The sequence below is a fragment of the Hibiscus syriacus genome, unplaced genomic scaffold (genome assembly GCF_006381635.1).
Source record: "Hibiscus syriacus cultivar Baekdansim isolate YM2019G1 unplaced genomic scaffold, ASM638163v2 tig00002840_pilon, whole genome shotgun sequence".
NCBI classification, from domain to species: Eukaryota; Viridiplantae; Streptophyta; class Magnoliopsida; order Malvales; family Malvaceae; genus Hibiscus; species Hibiscus syriacus.
This window is the reverse complement of record NW_024061947.1, coordinates 1,608,687-1,623,387: the sequence shown is the minus strand read 5'-3', so window position 1 is coordinate 1,623,387 and position 14,701 is coordinate 1,608,687. Positions and strand designations below refer to the sequence as shown.

At 34.0% G+C, this 14,701-nt stretch overlaps 2 protein-coding genes across 2 annotated transcripts; both read left to right on the top strand.

Moving 5' to 3' along the window:
• Positions 1-6,377: 6,377 nt before the first annotated feature.
• LOC120154902 lies at positions 6,378-8,888 on the top strand (the record flags this gene model as incomplete). Its single annotated transcript, XM_039166531.1, has 9 exons — positions 6,378-6,525; positions 6,644-6,722; positions 6,800-6,879; positions 6,993-7,059; positions 7,447-7,506; positions 7,826-7,864; positions 7,976-8,181; positions 8,259-8,443; positions 8,564-8,888. Coding segments are annotated over 9 exons (870 nt in total), but the record flags the coding sequence as incomplete, so codon positions are not given.
• Positions 8,889-12,007: 3,119 nt separating this feature from the next.
• LOC120153120 (peroxiredoxin-2E, chloroplastic-like) lies at positions 12,008-13,038 on the top strand. Its single transcript, XM_039165120.1, has one exon. The coding sequence runs from the start codon at positions 12,135-12,137 to the stop codon at positions 12,810-12,812; it is 678 nt and encodes a 225-aa protein (XP_039021051.1). The 5' UTR covers positions 12,008-12,134; the 3' UTR covers positions 12,813-13,038.
• The last annotated feature ends 1,663 nt before the right edge of the window (positions 13,039-14,701 follow it).

Genomic DNA, 14,701 nt, shown 5'->3' with positions numbered 1-14,701 from the left:
TGAAACAAAATAAACATCTTTGAGAACGTTTCCCTTAAAAACAAATTTTGTCTCATTTGAGACAATTCCCTTTAAATGCCATCTTTGGGTTGTTTCCTTTGAAACGAATTTTGTCTCTTTCGAGACAGTTGCTTTTGAAAAACTTATCTTTGAGTTTATTTCACTTGAAACAAAGCAAATATCTTTGAGATCGTTTCTCTTGAAACGAATTTTGTCTCCCTTGAGATAATTTTTATCAAAATTCAATTTTTGAGTTTGTTTCTACTGAAACACATCTTTGAGTTGGTCTCCCTTGAAACCATTATTCCTAAGATGGCCAGTAGTCCTCATCACATAGGAACCGTGTCATCCCCAGACCAGATCTCCTCATCACGTAGGAGTCGTGTCAACCATGGATAACCAGCCGTCCTCATCACGTAGGAACCGTGTTATCACCTTAAGATGGCCAGTAGTCCTCATCACATAGGAACCGTGTCATCCCCAGACCAGATATCCTCATCACGTAGGAGTCGTGTCAACCATGGATAACCAGCCGTCCTCATCACGTAGGAACCGTGTTATCACCTTTAGATGGCCAGAACTCTTCATCACGTATGAGCCGTGCCATTCCCCAGACCAGATCTCCTCATCACGTAGGAGCCGTGTCAACCATAGATAATCAGCCGTCCTCATCACGTAGGAACCGTGTTATCACCTAAAGATGGCCAAGAACTCTTCATCACGTAGGAGAAGTGTCATCCCTCGATCAGATTTCCTCATTATGTAGGAACCTTGTCACTTTTAGACGACCAGAACTCTTCATCATGTATGAGCAGTGTCGTCCCCAACAACCAATATTATCCAATTTCTATGTATAAATGGAAGAGAACCAGACAAAAACGTGTTGTCTTATCATCTTTGCCCTATTCTTGTTAACACAAGAATGTGCAAAGAGGGGCAGCTGTAGACACCCGTTTTTGCCCGGGTTTTTATCGTTATTTTATTATTATTATTATTATTATTTATTATTATATTATTAATATTACATTTTACATATTTTGCAGGCCAAAGCCCAATACAACAAGGCCCAACAAGACCCGGTTCAGGCCCAATACTCAAACCAGGCCTGGATTTGGCCCAAGTAATTAGGGTTTCAAAACCCTAAATCATCCAGCCGCCGCCAGCAACAGCACATGGACAGCCGCGCCGCCGTCACTGTTCCGGCCCACTCCGATGGTCCAGCCGCCGTTCCCACGTCACCAGCGTCATCTACAGTGCAAAACATCCCCAAATCAGTCCCAAGTTATCATTTACAGTAACCTATTTAAAACCCCATTTTAAAATAAGTTAAATCCCGATTTTTCGGGATTTAACATAGCAAAATCTGGAAAATCATTTCACCTATGTAGAGGCTTCATCATTATCACCAAAGATCCCACATAAATCAAAGGAAGCAAAGAGAACAGGGGGTCATTCGGTTGGTAAAAAAAAACGGAGAGAAGAACAAGAGAGGATTCGGGTTCAGAGACAAAAAAAAAAGAAGGAAAATACCAAAAAAAAACAGAGGAAATCAGAAAGGAAATCAGAAAGGAAATCAGAAAGGAAAAAAGGAGGAACCGAAGCTTACCCATAACCGACCACCATTGCTTCATCGGGGTGATTAGGCTCTATCTTTGGAGGTATTTTTTTTACCTTTCGGATTTGGGGGTTTCGGGTTTGATTGTGAGTGGGGGTTTAGTTTCAGGTCTATTTTAGGGGGGAAACTGTGTAGTTTGTGAGACCCCGTGGCCACCGTTCTACGGTGGCCGGGGTCGAGTGCTCTGCTTCGGCAGCGAGGGAGGGAGAGATTACAGAAGGGAGAGGGATGGTCGAACGGCTGAGGAAAATGGGGATATGGCAAATGATTTAGGGTTTCAAAATAACCCTTAAAAGGGTTATGTATCAGACGCCAAACGACGTCGCGTAGGGAGGCCGAGCGCCTGGGTCTTTTGGGGTTAATATCCCATTTAGTCCTCGCTCCTTTGTAAACTCTTACCCGTGTCCTGGACTTTAGGGGTTAATGTTATATTTGGTCCTTGTAGTTTGTAAACCTTCGGTTTTCTTTCATGAATGGAAGTTTAATGGCCTTTCATTTTGAGCTCATATCTTGTTTAACGTTGCAATTTAGTCCTTGTCTGTTTTAATTTTTTTTTTATGATAGTATTTCAATTTGGCCATACTATTTTAGTATATTTGTATTTAAGTAATGTATATTTTATGTATTTCATTCCAGTCCTTATTTACTTATTATTATGGTGTTTTTGTTTAAATTATAATGGTGGCCTGATATTTTATATCTTTTCATTTTGATCCCTATTTGTTCATTATTGTATTTTGGGTAAATACTTTGTTTTGAGCTCATAGTTGTAATTATTTCATTTTAGTCACTGTTTTATCTCATTGTGTATTTTTCTGTGGTATTCGAATCTGGCCACCATATTTATAAATCTTTTATTTTAATCCTTGTTTTACTTTTTGGTTTAATCATTATTCAGCCTTCATGTTTCTGTTTTAATTTCAATCTAGTCCTAAGTATTATTTATGGCTTATTCACATTTTCTGATGTTTGTATTAGTTGTTGTTTGTGATTTGGGCCCTGTTTATTTTGTAATTACTTTTTAGCCCTGTTAATTTCTGCTTTTACTAATTTAGTCCATTATGTTTATGTATTTCTATTTTAGTCCTACTAATGTATTATGTCATTTTTGTGGATACTTGACTTTGGTCCCAATGTTTGTAAAAGTTTCATTTTAGTCATTGATTTTATATGTTAGGTATTTTTGTTAATGATCAAATTTATCCCCGACATTTGTGAATATTTTATTTTATTCATTTATGTATGATTTTATTGTACTTGTTATTCGGTTATTTGTATTATAAATAATGTTTTTAGTAATGTGAATATTTTGTTTTGTATTTCCAATTACATTTATTTTCATTATATTTTTATCTATGTATGAAATATTCGATTATATTTTCAAAAAACACGTATGCGTAGAATGGGCGTGGAAAGTACCACTTGATCGAAGTGGTGTGATCCGGTACGGCATTTTAACGACATAGAAACTTGAAATAAGTCGAGTATATTTCGTTAATTAATTTGTTCAAACGATGCAATGTGTGTTATTTTAAGTGACAATTTATTTTATTTTATGTGAATGTAAATTTCAAATTTTGCATTTGTATTCAATTCACATTTTAGTTAATCAATTTATTTTGTTGTATGCAAACATCAATTTTATTTATATTCGATTCACATTTTATCAAGAAGGAAATATTCTTTATGGATGAGAAATAGTCGAGTTAGCTTTTCCGATGGAGGATTACTAATTTCGAGATTTCTTTTCGAGTTAAAGAATTTTCTCTAATTAAATAATTCGAAGCAAATTAATTAATGTTCGATAAATGGATCATAAATTAATTTTATATTCGACTCATAAATTCCACCATTTACAACGATGTGTAAGCGACACAGTACCAATTTTGGGCGTTGCGGGGTGTTTACCCTTCCCCGCACGTAACCGACTCCCGAATCCATTTAAATGAATCTTTGGTAATGCAGACCGAATCTTGTCTTAAAAATGATTTTTCTTAAAATTGTCTTAAAAGACGTTTTTAGGTATTCGACCTACCTAACCCAAAGGTTGATGGCGACTCTTTTTAATTTTATTCAAATCAATTCAAAATCACCCATTTTTCCAAATTAAAGTCATAATTGTTCTTAAAAAATAATATTTAATTGTTTTACAAGAAATGGTTATGACACTTATATAAAGGTTTTATGAATGATTTAGGGTATGAATCGCTCAAGTAATGATTTTTATAATGATGAGTTGAAAATGATTTTGGTTTGGAAATGTTGATTATTAAATGAATATGATAAGATCTGAAAGCCCATTGTATGTTGCATTGAGAGTCGTAGGTACACTTGGCATGCCATTAAGTTGAGTAATTTGGATTTCGATTTGGTACATTCGTGTACATTATGTATTGCATCGTTGCTACAAATGATATAGTTGCACTTGGAGTGCATATTCTGATGATGATGATGACACCTTTGGTGATTAGTGCACACATTATGTCCGACTCACGCACCTTGCACTCTCTTAAATATACTTTGGGCTATGAAAATGAAATATGAAAGTTCTGAAATGTGTCCGAATTCAAAAGAATATGAAGTGATTATTCTTTCTGATATTGATTATCATGATTTTGATAAAATCATGAGATGATGATTTTCTAGGTTTCTGATGAAGAAAATGGCTTGATTAAATTGGTTTGAAAGTCTAATGTTTTTATTTGAATTATATTTTAATGTTTTGATGTGTTTATGATATTTTTATGTTTTATCTCACATTGAATTATTACTGCCTCACTAAGTTTTACTTAGCGCGTGATGATTTTCATGCATAGGTTCAAATAAAGAAAATAACATGTAGCGAGGAGCCTCTCAAGCATCTTCTCAGAAAAATTGTACTTAATATTAATACCAATAAGACATCCTGATGTTATTTTGGCTTTTTAGTGGCACGTATATTATATTTGTCTGCTTGCTTTACTAAATTTATTTAGAATGGTTTATAATAGTAAACTAGGACTTGTAATACCCCAAATTTTGGTTAGTGACCAAAACATAAATTTTGAAAGTTTGGTGAATAAAATATAAAATTAGGAAAGTTCAAGGACCAATGTGGTAATTTTCCTAAAAATAATTTTTATTTCATAAATGGATAGTTTACTCTTGAGAGTGAGGTTTAATGGAAAACATATGTTTGATCCAGAGAATATGTTAAAAACTATGTATTAAAGTCCGGTAAGAATTCGATAAATGGGATCGAATAGAAATTTTGAAAATAAATTGAAGGATGATAAATTAAGCTTAAAAATATTATTTCCACATATCTAAATGATTGAAAAATAATATTGATCTTTGGATCTGATTAATTATTGTCATGTTTAATTTGGAATGTTGGATGAAAAATGACAATATTAAAATTTTAGAAAGATTGCATGGGCAAAGTTGTAAAGGTTGAATTATTTTGTTCACCTTTGACTTTAGGAAGACGATAAGTGTTATGTAGTTTGGTATTAAGGTAAATATCAAGTTTCATTAATGACAAAATGAATATTTCTCATTAAATGAATATTTTATTCATTTAAGCTTAAATAAAGGTTAAATTAACATGAAATGACTTAAAAATTTCATAAAAGATAGGTCATTTTCATCTCCATTGCCGTGAGGTTCCAACCAAGGTAAGATAAACTTTATTTTTCATTTTTGAACAATTTCCTTCGGATTTTGGGTTAAGACGTGAAACAGAAAATTATTCTATTCGAAAAACGGTATAATTTGGCACCATTATTGCATGCTAATTTTGTTTGTGTTCAAAGATCCCAAATTCTAGGGTTTATGTTCATATTAGGGTTTCATGATTTGGTGAAGGATTTAGATGTTTTTAAGGTTGTAAAATCATTTTCAAGTATGATTGATGATTAAATCAATTGTACATGTCTATATGAGCTTATGAAGTTTCGGCCAAACCATGATCTTGGAGAAAAGATGTGATTTGAAGAAATTAAGTTAGGGGTTTAAATTGTAGAGGTTTTAAAATGAGGATTAGAGGTTGATTTCATGTTCGAATCAAGTGAAAACTATGAAGATTGAACCCTTTTAGCATTCGACCTCAAGGTAATTGTTAGGGAAAAATTGTGAAAAAATTAATGTTGTTTAGAAATTATATTTGGAAGGTTATACAAGTCTTAGAAAATTTTTTGAGCCGTTTTGTAATTTTTCAAAAGTTAGGGGACTTATTCGACAATTTTAAAAAGTTATGAGCTGAATGTGTAATTACTCAATAGTTGATGTATATTGCTGAAAATTACTGTTTGAGTGCTGAAATTGAGATTAGAATGTGAAATTTGGTCATTTTGGAAAGTTGACAAAGTTTAAATACAAAAAGACAAATATTGAAAAAGTTAATGACTTATATAGTAATAAAGAATTTGTTGAGGTACTTGCTGGAAATTTAAAATGTTGAAATTTATTGGACTTATTTAAGTTTTGAATCGAAGATAATTTCCCATTATGAGTAAAAAAAAATTTTATGATGAATTTTAGAAGAAGTTAAAAATATTAGTACATTTATTATGAACAAACTCGAGATACAGACAAAACGAAATGTAAGTAAAAAGTTTAAGGGTAATCGAATATTGACAGTAAAGGTCCGTTTAATTGTGAGAAAATATTTTACGAAAAATATTTTTTCCGTTTCCCCGTATTTGGTTTAGTAAAACTAGAAAGTCAAAGGATTTCATTTTATGGTCAACATAAAGCTCATCCATTTCCACCGTAAAATGAATTACGTTTGGGAAAGGGTAAGGCATTTTCCCTTCAAACGGTCCTTCATTTTCCCTTTCCTCTTTCCATACCGAAAATTCATTTCGGAAGGTCAGGTCCTCCCGATATCACCGATACGTACTCTCTTCTCGTCCTCAACATCACCTTCCGTAAGCTCCCCTATCTCTTCGTCTATTGCTCGTTCGTTAAACAATTTCTCTTTTATCTACGATTTTGTTTATACTGTGATTGAAACATTCGATTTGGTTTGATTTTGAATCTGTTTAGGCACGACTGCTGATGATTTGTTTCCACTCTTCGACAAGTACGGGAAGGTCGTCAACATCTTCATTCCCAAAGATCGAAGGTTCTTTCTCTTTTTTCATCTCTTTTTTGGTTGTTCGGAATTTATATAGATAACAATTTTTGTTTTCTTGATGGTAGGACTAGTGATTCATGCGGCTTTGCATTTGTGTGCTATAAGTATGACGATAAAGCTCAGAAAGCTGTAGATAGGCTAGATGGCACGTTTCTTCCCCTTTTTTATTTTAGCGCTTTTATATGTATTAAATGTGGCATTCTATTAATTTTATAGGTAACTGATTCAGTATGTAATGATATTTCATTGTTCTTTTAGGGAGAGTTGTTGATGGTCGGGAGATAACTGTTCAGTTTGCAAAATATGGCCCTAATGCAGAGAGGATGTAAGTTGTGTGATAGACTGCTACCCGACATTCATTCATTTATATATATTTCACTGGAACATATTTTAAGGCCGATGTAGAGAAGATGCATGCAGTAAGAAGTTATTTGATGAAAATATGAATATGACTCTTGTTTAAGAAGACATATTACGAAGGAAATTGGCTTGTTTTGCTTTAACAGGGAAAATGTCCATTTGCTTAAGTAATTTGTATCTACAATAGAAGTTTGGAATGCTTGTTTGGCATGCTCTATTAAAATTTGAGGCTATACGTGTCCTTTTTTTATGTGGACATCTCCTTATCCTTGTAATATTTTTATATTCTGAATAATTTTACTTAAAGTCTTTGCCTAACGAGTTTCATGTGCTTTGGTAATTTCCTTTGCAGTCAGAAAGAAAGGATTATTGAATCATTTCCAAGGTCAAGAAGCCGAAGTCCTCGTAGAAGGTAAGTTTTTCTGTGCATTTTCTCATTTTATATGATTGATATCATTTTTGTCTCTCTTGTGCCTACGTCTCTGAATGAATTGTGAGAGATATTGATGAAGGTATAATAACCATGGGGATTTTTCACGTATGATTCTACCTTACCAATTGAAGCAATCTATATCATTAGTCACATGAAGATGATAATGTTACATGGTAGTACATTTAAGATTAATTGGTTTACTTTTTTATCTTTCTGTTCCTGCATTAAGTAGCTAAATGCATTGATTGTGGTTTATTTTCCATTTATATTATAACTGTTTATTAGTTTTCTTTATCAGATTTGATTTCCTAGAGGGAACTCCAATTCTTCCTTTGTTGTATGTATAATGCCTTTTAAGCTTGTTTGTATAGCAAAACCCACGTGGATTGATTTTTTCCCTTTAGAGTCTTTTTGATATGTGATGTTTTCCATGTCAAATAAATTCAAGCACCGGGACGACCATTAAAAAGATAGGGATTATAGAAGAAGAGGTCGAAGTAGAAGTTATAACAGATATGAACGTGATTGATATCGTGGGAAAGACAGAGACTCTCGGCGCCAAAGCAGGAGCCATAGTGCTAGTCCTGTTCGTTCTAAAGGCCGGGGAAGAGATCGTTATGATGAAGATCGGCGAAGTAGCAGTCGATCAAGGAGGTTTATACTTTGCAATCCATGATGTTCAGTTTATTCCATTTCCCCTTATTTTCATTCGTTAACTCATTGTGATTCAGTGTTTCTCCTTATCGCCACAGTCCTAGTCCTCAGAAGAGTCCTTCCCCACGTAAGGCATCTTCCCCTAGGGGTGAAAGTCCTGATAGACGGAGCCGTGATGGGCATTCTCCAAGTCCTCGAAGTGTTTCACCACGAGGCCGTCGTGCTGATTCTCGGAGCCTGTCTTCTGGAAACACAGATTGATGTTAGTTTTTCCCCATCTTGTTTACTCACTCCCCTTCTTCTTTAGTCTTTACTTCTTGTGTGTGTGTAAATTTGTTTGTGCAACCAGGTATTCTGACATGTTTGCTTTTGTATTTTGTAGGAATGATCTTTGCAGATGGCATTGGAATTCTTGGAAACTTGACGTAGCATGTTTCATGTTGCTATTTTGTTAATGTTAGAGGACATTCAAATATCATTTGTTTCTTGTATTGGTAGGACTTTTTGGTTATAATTTTCTGTCCTGAACCTTTTGTCACTATTACCTAAGTAAGATGTGTCATGGTATTTAACGTTATGTAGTTTGTAGCTTGATGTTTCAGTACACATCAATGATTCTATGGTGTGAGTCTGTTTTCATATTTTGCTTCCTCTGCCTTGAGATATTATATTTGGCTTTTATTTTGCTTGATATTTGTCTTTCTGATCAACTCAGGGGTCCCAATTTGAAATGCTCCTTTTTAAAATCATTATTATTGTTAAAAACGTTGATTCATCTCAAACTGTCTGTTGGCTTTTATAGCAATGTTCGGGGAAAGAGTGAGTTGAGCAAATGGACATGATGTTGATGTTGCTGTTGATGATGTTTTTATCTATTGATGAATGTTCGTGATTGTGATGCTGGGTTATAGAAGTATGACGCTGATTGCAGGGGCTGTTTGTTAATTGTTTTTAACTGAAAGATATGGTGATTGGTAAGAGATGTCTTGGTTTCCAGAGCACTTTCTATCTTGTTTCTGATGTTTGCATCTGTTTTCTAAATATTGGTTGACGCTTAATTGTTGTGATGGTATTAAAGGACCCAACACTTTGACCCGTGGGATGATGTGTTTAATGGAGCTCTCTTGCATTAGATCTGATGCAGTTACTAAAAAAAAAAAAAAATGTAATGTTCGGTGAAAACCTTATTGCTGTATTAATTGAACATAATAACTGGTTTTAGTTTTAACTAGTTAACAAAGCTCCAATATCCATGTCTTACCGAGCATTAGGATAAATATACTTCATTTTTGGAGAGATTGTGCTCCCGTCGGTTTAAATGTATATTTTCATGAATCCTTTGGGATGTACATTTTGACAATATTATTATTATTACAATATTATGTACCATTGTTGTTTTAATGTGGTGAATTAATTAAACCTAGATAATATTTATAAACTTTTATAATATATTTTTAATAAATTGTTAATGTTATATCAAATAAACCTAAATAATATTAATTATACGTTGAAATTCATTTCTAAAAATACGAATGAATAAGCATCATGAAGATTTTAAACCTAAAAATAGTGTATTTATAACACAATCAACATAAATTATTAATATTATTTAAATATTTAGTTTGACGTACTTATAAAAAATACAATTTTCTTATAAAAAATAATTATATAAAAAATAAAATGAACCTTTAAAAAACTAAAAGGTAAAGAATAAAAACATATGTATGATTCTTTATTAAAAATAGATTCTGAAAATTGTTTTTAGAAAAATTAACTAAACAGTGTAAAACATTTTACAATGTACCATCCAAACATTGGAAAATGTTTTCTGGAAAATGTTTTCTGGAAAATGTAATTCATTTTTCAGATTTCATTTTCCGGAAACTGTTTTCAGTGAAACAAACGGACCTTAAGGCATAATAATAGTGAGGCATACCAGGTGAGTGCATTTATTATGTATTTATATTATATCAGAACGACTTACGATAAGTCCACCTAAAGTGTTTTTATTAAATATGTTTTGATATATAAATATTTTCACAAAGTTTATGAAAATGATTTTACGAGTGATTTTACTAACATTGGTAAGGGGCTTATTATTTCATAAATCGAAAATATGGAAATTTTGGTAGCATTCCGGTTACTAGAGGACAACCCACGCACCCATACGGGCCCACTATGCGTGTCAGACTGTTTTTCTAAAAATTTGGTTGGATCGATCTAACTAAATTGGACTTGAATCGGTCAGACTTGATAGAGTTGACCGAACTCGAATCAGACTGAGTTGACCTGTTTACTTTGACTCGATCCGTTGACTTTGACCATTAGTTGTTGGTAATTGACTTTGACCTTGACACATTGATTTTTTTTAAAGACCTCTACCTTGACTTTTTTCGATGTTATGAGCCCATGTCCTTAGTCAGTTTTGCCAAATTCTGATCCGAAAGGTATGTTTTGCATCTTTTAGTGTTTTACATTATAGTTATGTTAAGTAAATTTTGGAATCTATGATCTTACTCTTATATATTATGTTCTGAAAGTGATCACAAGTCTCCGCACCGCTCTCTAGTAGGTATGATTCATCTTTATTCAACTCAACTTGACTCTGCATGTTCGATTCGAGATATGCGACTAGTACTATTGATCGTGGGATGCGTAAAGCTTAGCCGATATAGATTAACCGATATAGGTGTGTCCTCTTGACATGTATGATGCATTTAATAATTTTATATATTTATGTTGTATGATGTTAACAGTACACATGCTATTATTCTAATTTTGTCTACCTATGATATGTATGATTTCTTATTGGAATTGTATCACTTTTTATCTGAGTATTGATATATTTATGTCATATACGTGGGTTCCTCTACGGAGGTTAACGTTCATGTCCTATTTCTGCAAGTGATCCTCTACGGAGGATAATATCCTCATCCTGTTTCGGCTTGGGATCCTCTTTGGATGGCTATATCCCCACCCTATTTTATGTTTTTGACTGGGATCCTTTTTGGAGGACATTATTCACATCCTAATTTTTGTTTCTAACTGGGATCCTCTTCGGAGGGCATTATCCCCATCCTGATTTCTATTGAGTTCCTCCTCGGAGGTTAACTCAAGCTCCTTTTCGGAGGGTCCATCTTAATTTCTCTTTTTTACTTTAGATCCACCTTTGAAGGTCTCAGGTTTCTTTCAGCATGCATTATTCTCTATTATGTTCATCTATAACTAAAGTTGTGAGAAACACTATATGATTTCCTGGTGATATATATATGTTTTTACTAGTGCTTGATTACTATGTTGTTTTATCATGTCTAAATTATTTGAATTTTTATTGGTATTTGTATTTTGAGGCACGCTGAGCTTTTAGCTCACTGTGTTTCTGATTACACTTTCAGATTGTCTAGATGTATAATTGATTTGACTATCGGTGAAGTAGTCTCGATTTTATATTGTGCAAAGTTAAATATTTGTTTTTTACTTCACATAACTGTGGCATGAGTTACTGGTTTTATAACTAGTAAATATTTTAAAAATGATTCATTAAACAAATTTCATTCGTAAACCATTTCTGTGATCAACAAAGCTATCTTGATTCTGATGTAACTTTTAAATTAGGTTTAAGAATAACAAAAATATTCTAGAAGAAGAAAAATCAAAACGATGACAGAGTTAATTTTAATATGATATGGGTTTAATTATATCTATTTACATTCAAAGATAGTTCACCCAAGGGGGAAAATAAAACATTATCATCGACGGTTATATGGTGGCCATTTCACCCATTACCAACCTCCCAACTAGAAGATCCAAAAAGAAATAATTTGTCCTCACATGTCATTCACCCATTTCTCCTCTCACTCGACTTCCCTTGTTCTTTTCGCCCTCAAACCTCTTTAACCCAACAAATCCCTCAAAACCTTCACCCTCTTGTCCCCTCCCCATCTTCATCAACAATGGTAGCTTCCTTAACAATCTCGAAATTCATCTCAGCAGCCTCCGCCATTTCATTTCCCAAAGCCACTGCCAAAATTTCCTCTAAATCCATCTCTTCAAAGCCCTATATTTCTCCCCTTTCCCTCAACCTCCGCCGCCGCCTTTCAAAACCCATTTCCTTTTCCACCAAGACCACCCAAATCTCCGCCGCTATCTCCGTCGGTGATAAGCTTCCCGACGCCACCCTATCCTACTTCGACTCAGATGGAGAACTCCAAACTACCACCATCTCCTCCCTCACGGCCGGCAAGAAAGCCGTTCTTTTCGCCGTCCCTGGGGCTTTCACTCCCACATGCTCCCAGAAACACCTCCCCGGGTTCGTTGAAAAATCAGGGGAACTTAAAGCAAAAGGAGTGGACACCATCGCCTGCATCTCGGTGAACGACGCCTTCGTGATGAGGGCTTGGAAAGAGGATCTGGGTATCAAGGACGAGGTGCTTTTGTTGTCGGACGGGAATCGGGAATTCACGAAGAAAATTGGGTGCGAAATGGATTTGAGTGATAAGCCGGTTGGACTGGGTGTCCGGTCTAGAAGGTACGCGCTGTTGGCTGAAGATGGAGTGGTTAAACTTGCTAATTTGGAAGAAGGTGGGGCTTTCACTTTCAGCGGAGCTGAAGACATCCTCAAGGTTCTGTGATTTAACATCTTTTGATTCCTCGAAACTCTTTCGTTGGCTAGTTTATAGTTTTGCTTTGCAAAAATGCCAATAAAAATGAGCAGGCTCCCATGAAATGTTGGCAGTGGAGAGACATGAATGATATTTTCCTCTAGACTATGTGTGTTTTTTCTTTTTTGCGATGCAATGTTTCGTGTATGTTATGTTTTCTTGGAAATGTGTTGGAGTTGGATCCATTTATATTTCAGATGCACAAAGAACAAGGTTATTTTGCCAAATTTTGAAGTATTATAAAACCAGTATACTACCAGAACAATACAAGGGAAGAACGGCGACCATTCAGGGTTCTTGTTTTACCAAAAAAAAAAAATGATTCATGGTTTTCTTTTACTTCAGGTCTTATTAGTTCGACTACAAATTGGGTTGTAAGTCCATTACGATGGTTTGGTATTTATGATTCCAAGTCTAACAAATTCCTGTAATCGCTCAGCTGACTAAACCCAACCGATTAACAGCTTAACTGATATCATGTTGAACGGAGAAGCTGCGTTTTGGGTTTCTGCAACCTAGCAGAAGAGCAATTCAAAGACTTGGGTGCAAAGCCCATTGCAAACACTTATATTTAGTCTAATGGCCCAAACCAGTTTGGGAATGCTTCTGACAATTAAAAAAATTGATTTTTCAATCTCACGAGTAATGTAAACACACAAAAATTGACTTAAAATTATAGTAGAAAAAGTGATTTTCAATCTAACCTCTGGCTAAATTTTTTAAATTTCAGGGTGAAATTATATTTTTTATCCTCAATTATTTAATTTTAATTGGTTTTTAAATTAATACACATATATGTATAATTATTTTTATTAATTTTTAAATTGATTGTTAGATATAGATTGATAAAACTTTAAAGATATTTTTACTAGTACATATATTATTTTTTATATCAAAATAAGTATTTAAATTATAACCTCGTAATAATTTTAAGTCTACATATTAAGAAGTATAGCTACATAATTTTTCTTAATAAAAGTTTTTATATATAAAAATATTATTAATGAGTTATCATAAAATACTTTTATATTTTTATTGTAATTTAAGTTGATATATTTAAAAAATCATAGTATTACTAAGTAAAAATATAATTCAAATATAATAAGAAATGCTTTGTAATTGTGATACACACGAAAGGTGAATTCTTAATTGACTTAAGTTTGTTTATATACAAGTTGCACAACCCGCCAATCATAACTGCCTAGCTAACAGACAAGCTAACCGCTTACCTACTCAATAGTAGAATCACTAGGATATTGACACGTGTATCTTTAATAACAGTCTAACATCCCCTACTTGTTCTAATGTTCTTGTTTGAATTTGAACCCGGGCACTACATATATCCTGATGCGAAAGTCTTCAAAAACAACTCTAGACAAAGGTTTGGTGAAATCATCTGCAACTTGATGTACAGCTGGAACATAGTTGACCTGCAGCTGTCTGGCAGCAACCTTTTCCCAAACAAAATGAACATCCAAATCTATGTGTTTTGACTGTGCATGGTAAACAGAATTGACACTTATTGCCACTGCACCTGTATTATCGAACCACACCACTGATTCTTGATCTTGCTGTAACCCTAGATCAGCAAGTAACGCTCTCACCCAGGTCACTTCAGCAGCAGTATCAACAATACACTTGTACTCCGCTTTCATCATTGATCTGAACACTGGTTTCTGCTTCTTAGAGCTCTATGCAACAAGGCATCGACAAACGAACAATCCATAGCCAGAGATGGATCACCTATCATCAATGTTAGCCCCCTAATCAACATCAACAAAAGCTGAATTTGTCAACCCTGTATTTATTGACTGAAACAAGAGACCATAGTCAACAGTTCCAGCCAAATATCACAATAT

Bases quoted from the DNA above. Each gene is read 5' to 3' on its own strand.
- LOC120153120 (XM_039165120.1), top strand. From the start codon at position 12,135: ATGGTAGCTTCCTTAACAATCTCGAAATTCATCTCAGCAGCCTCCGCC.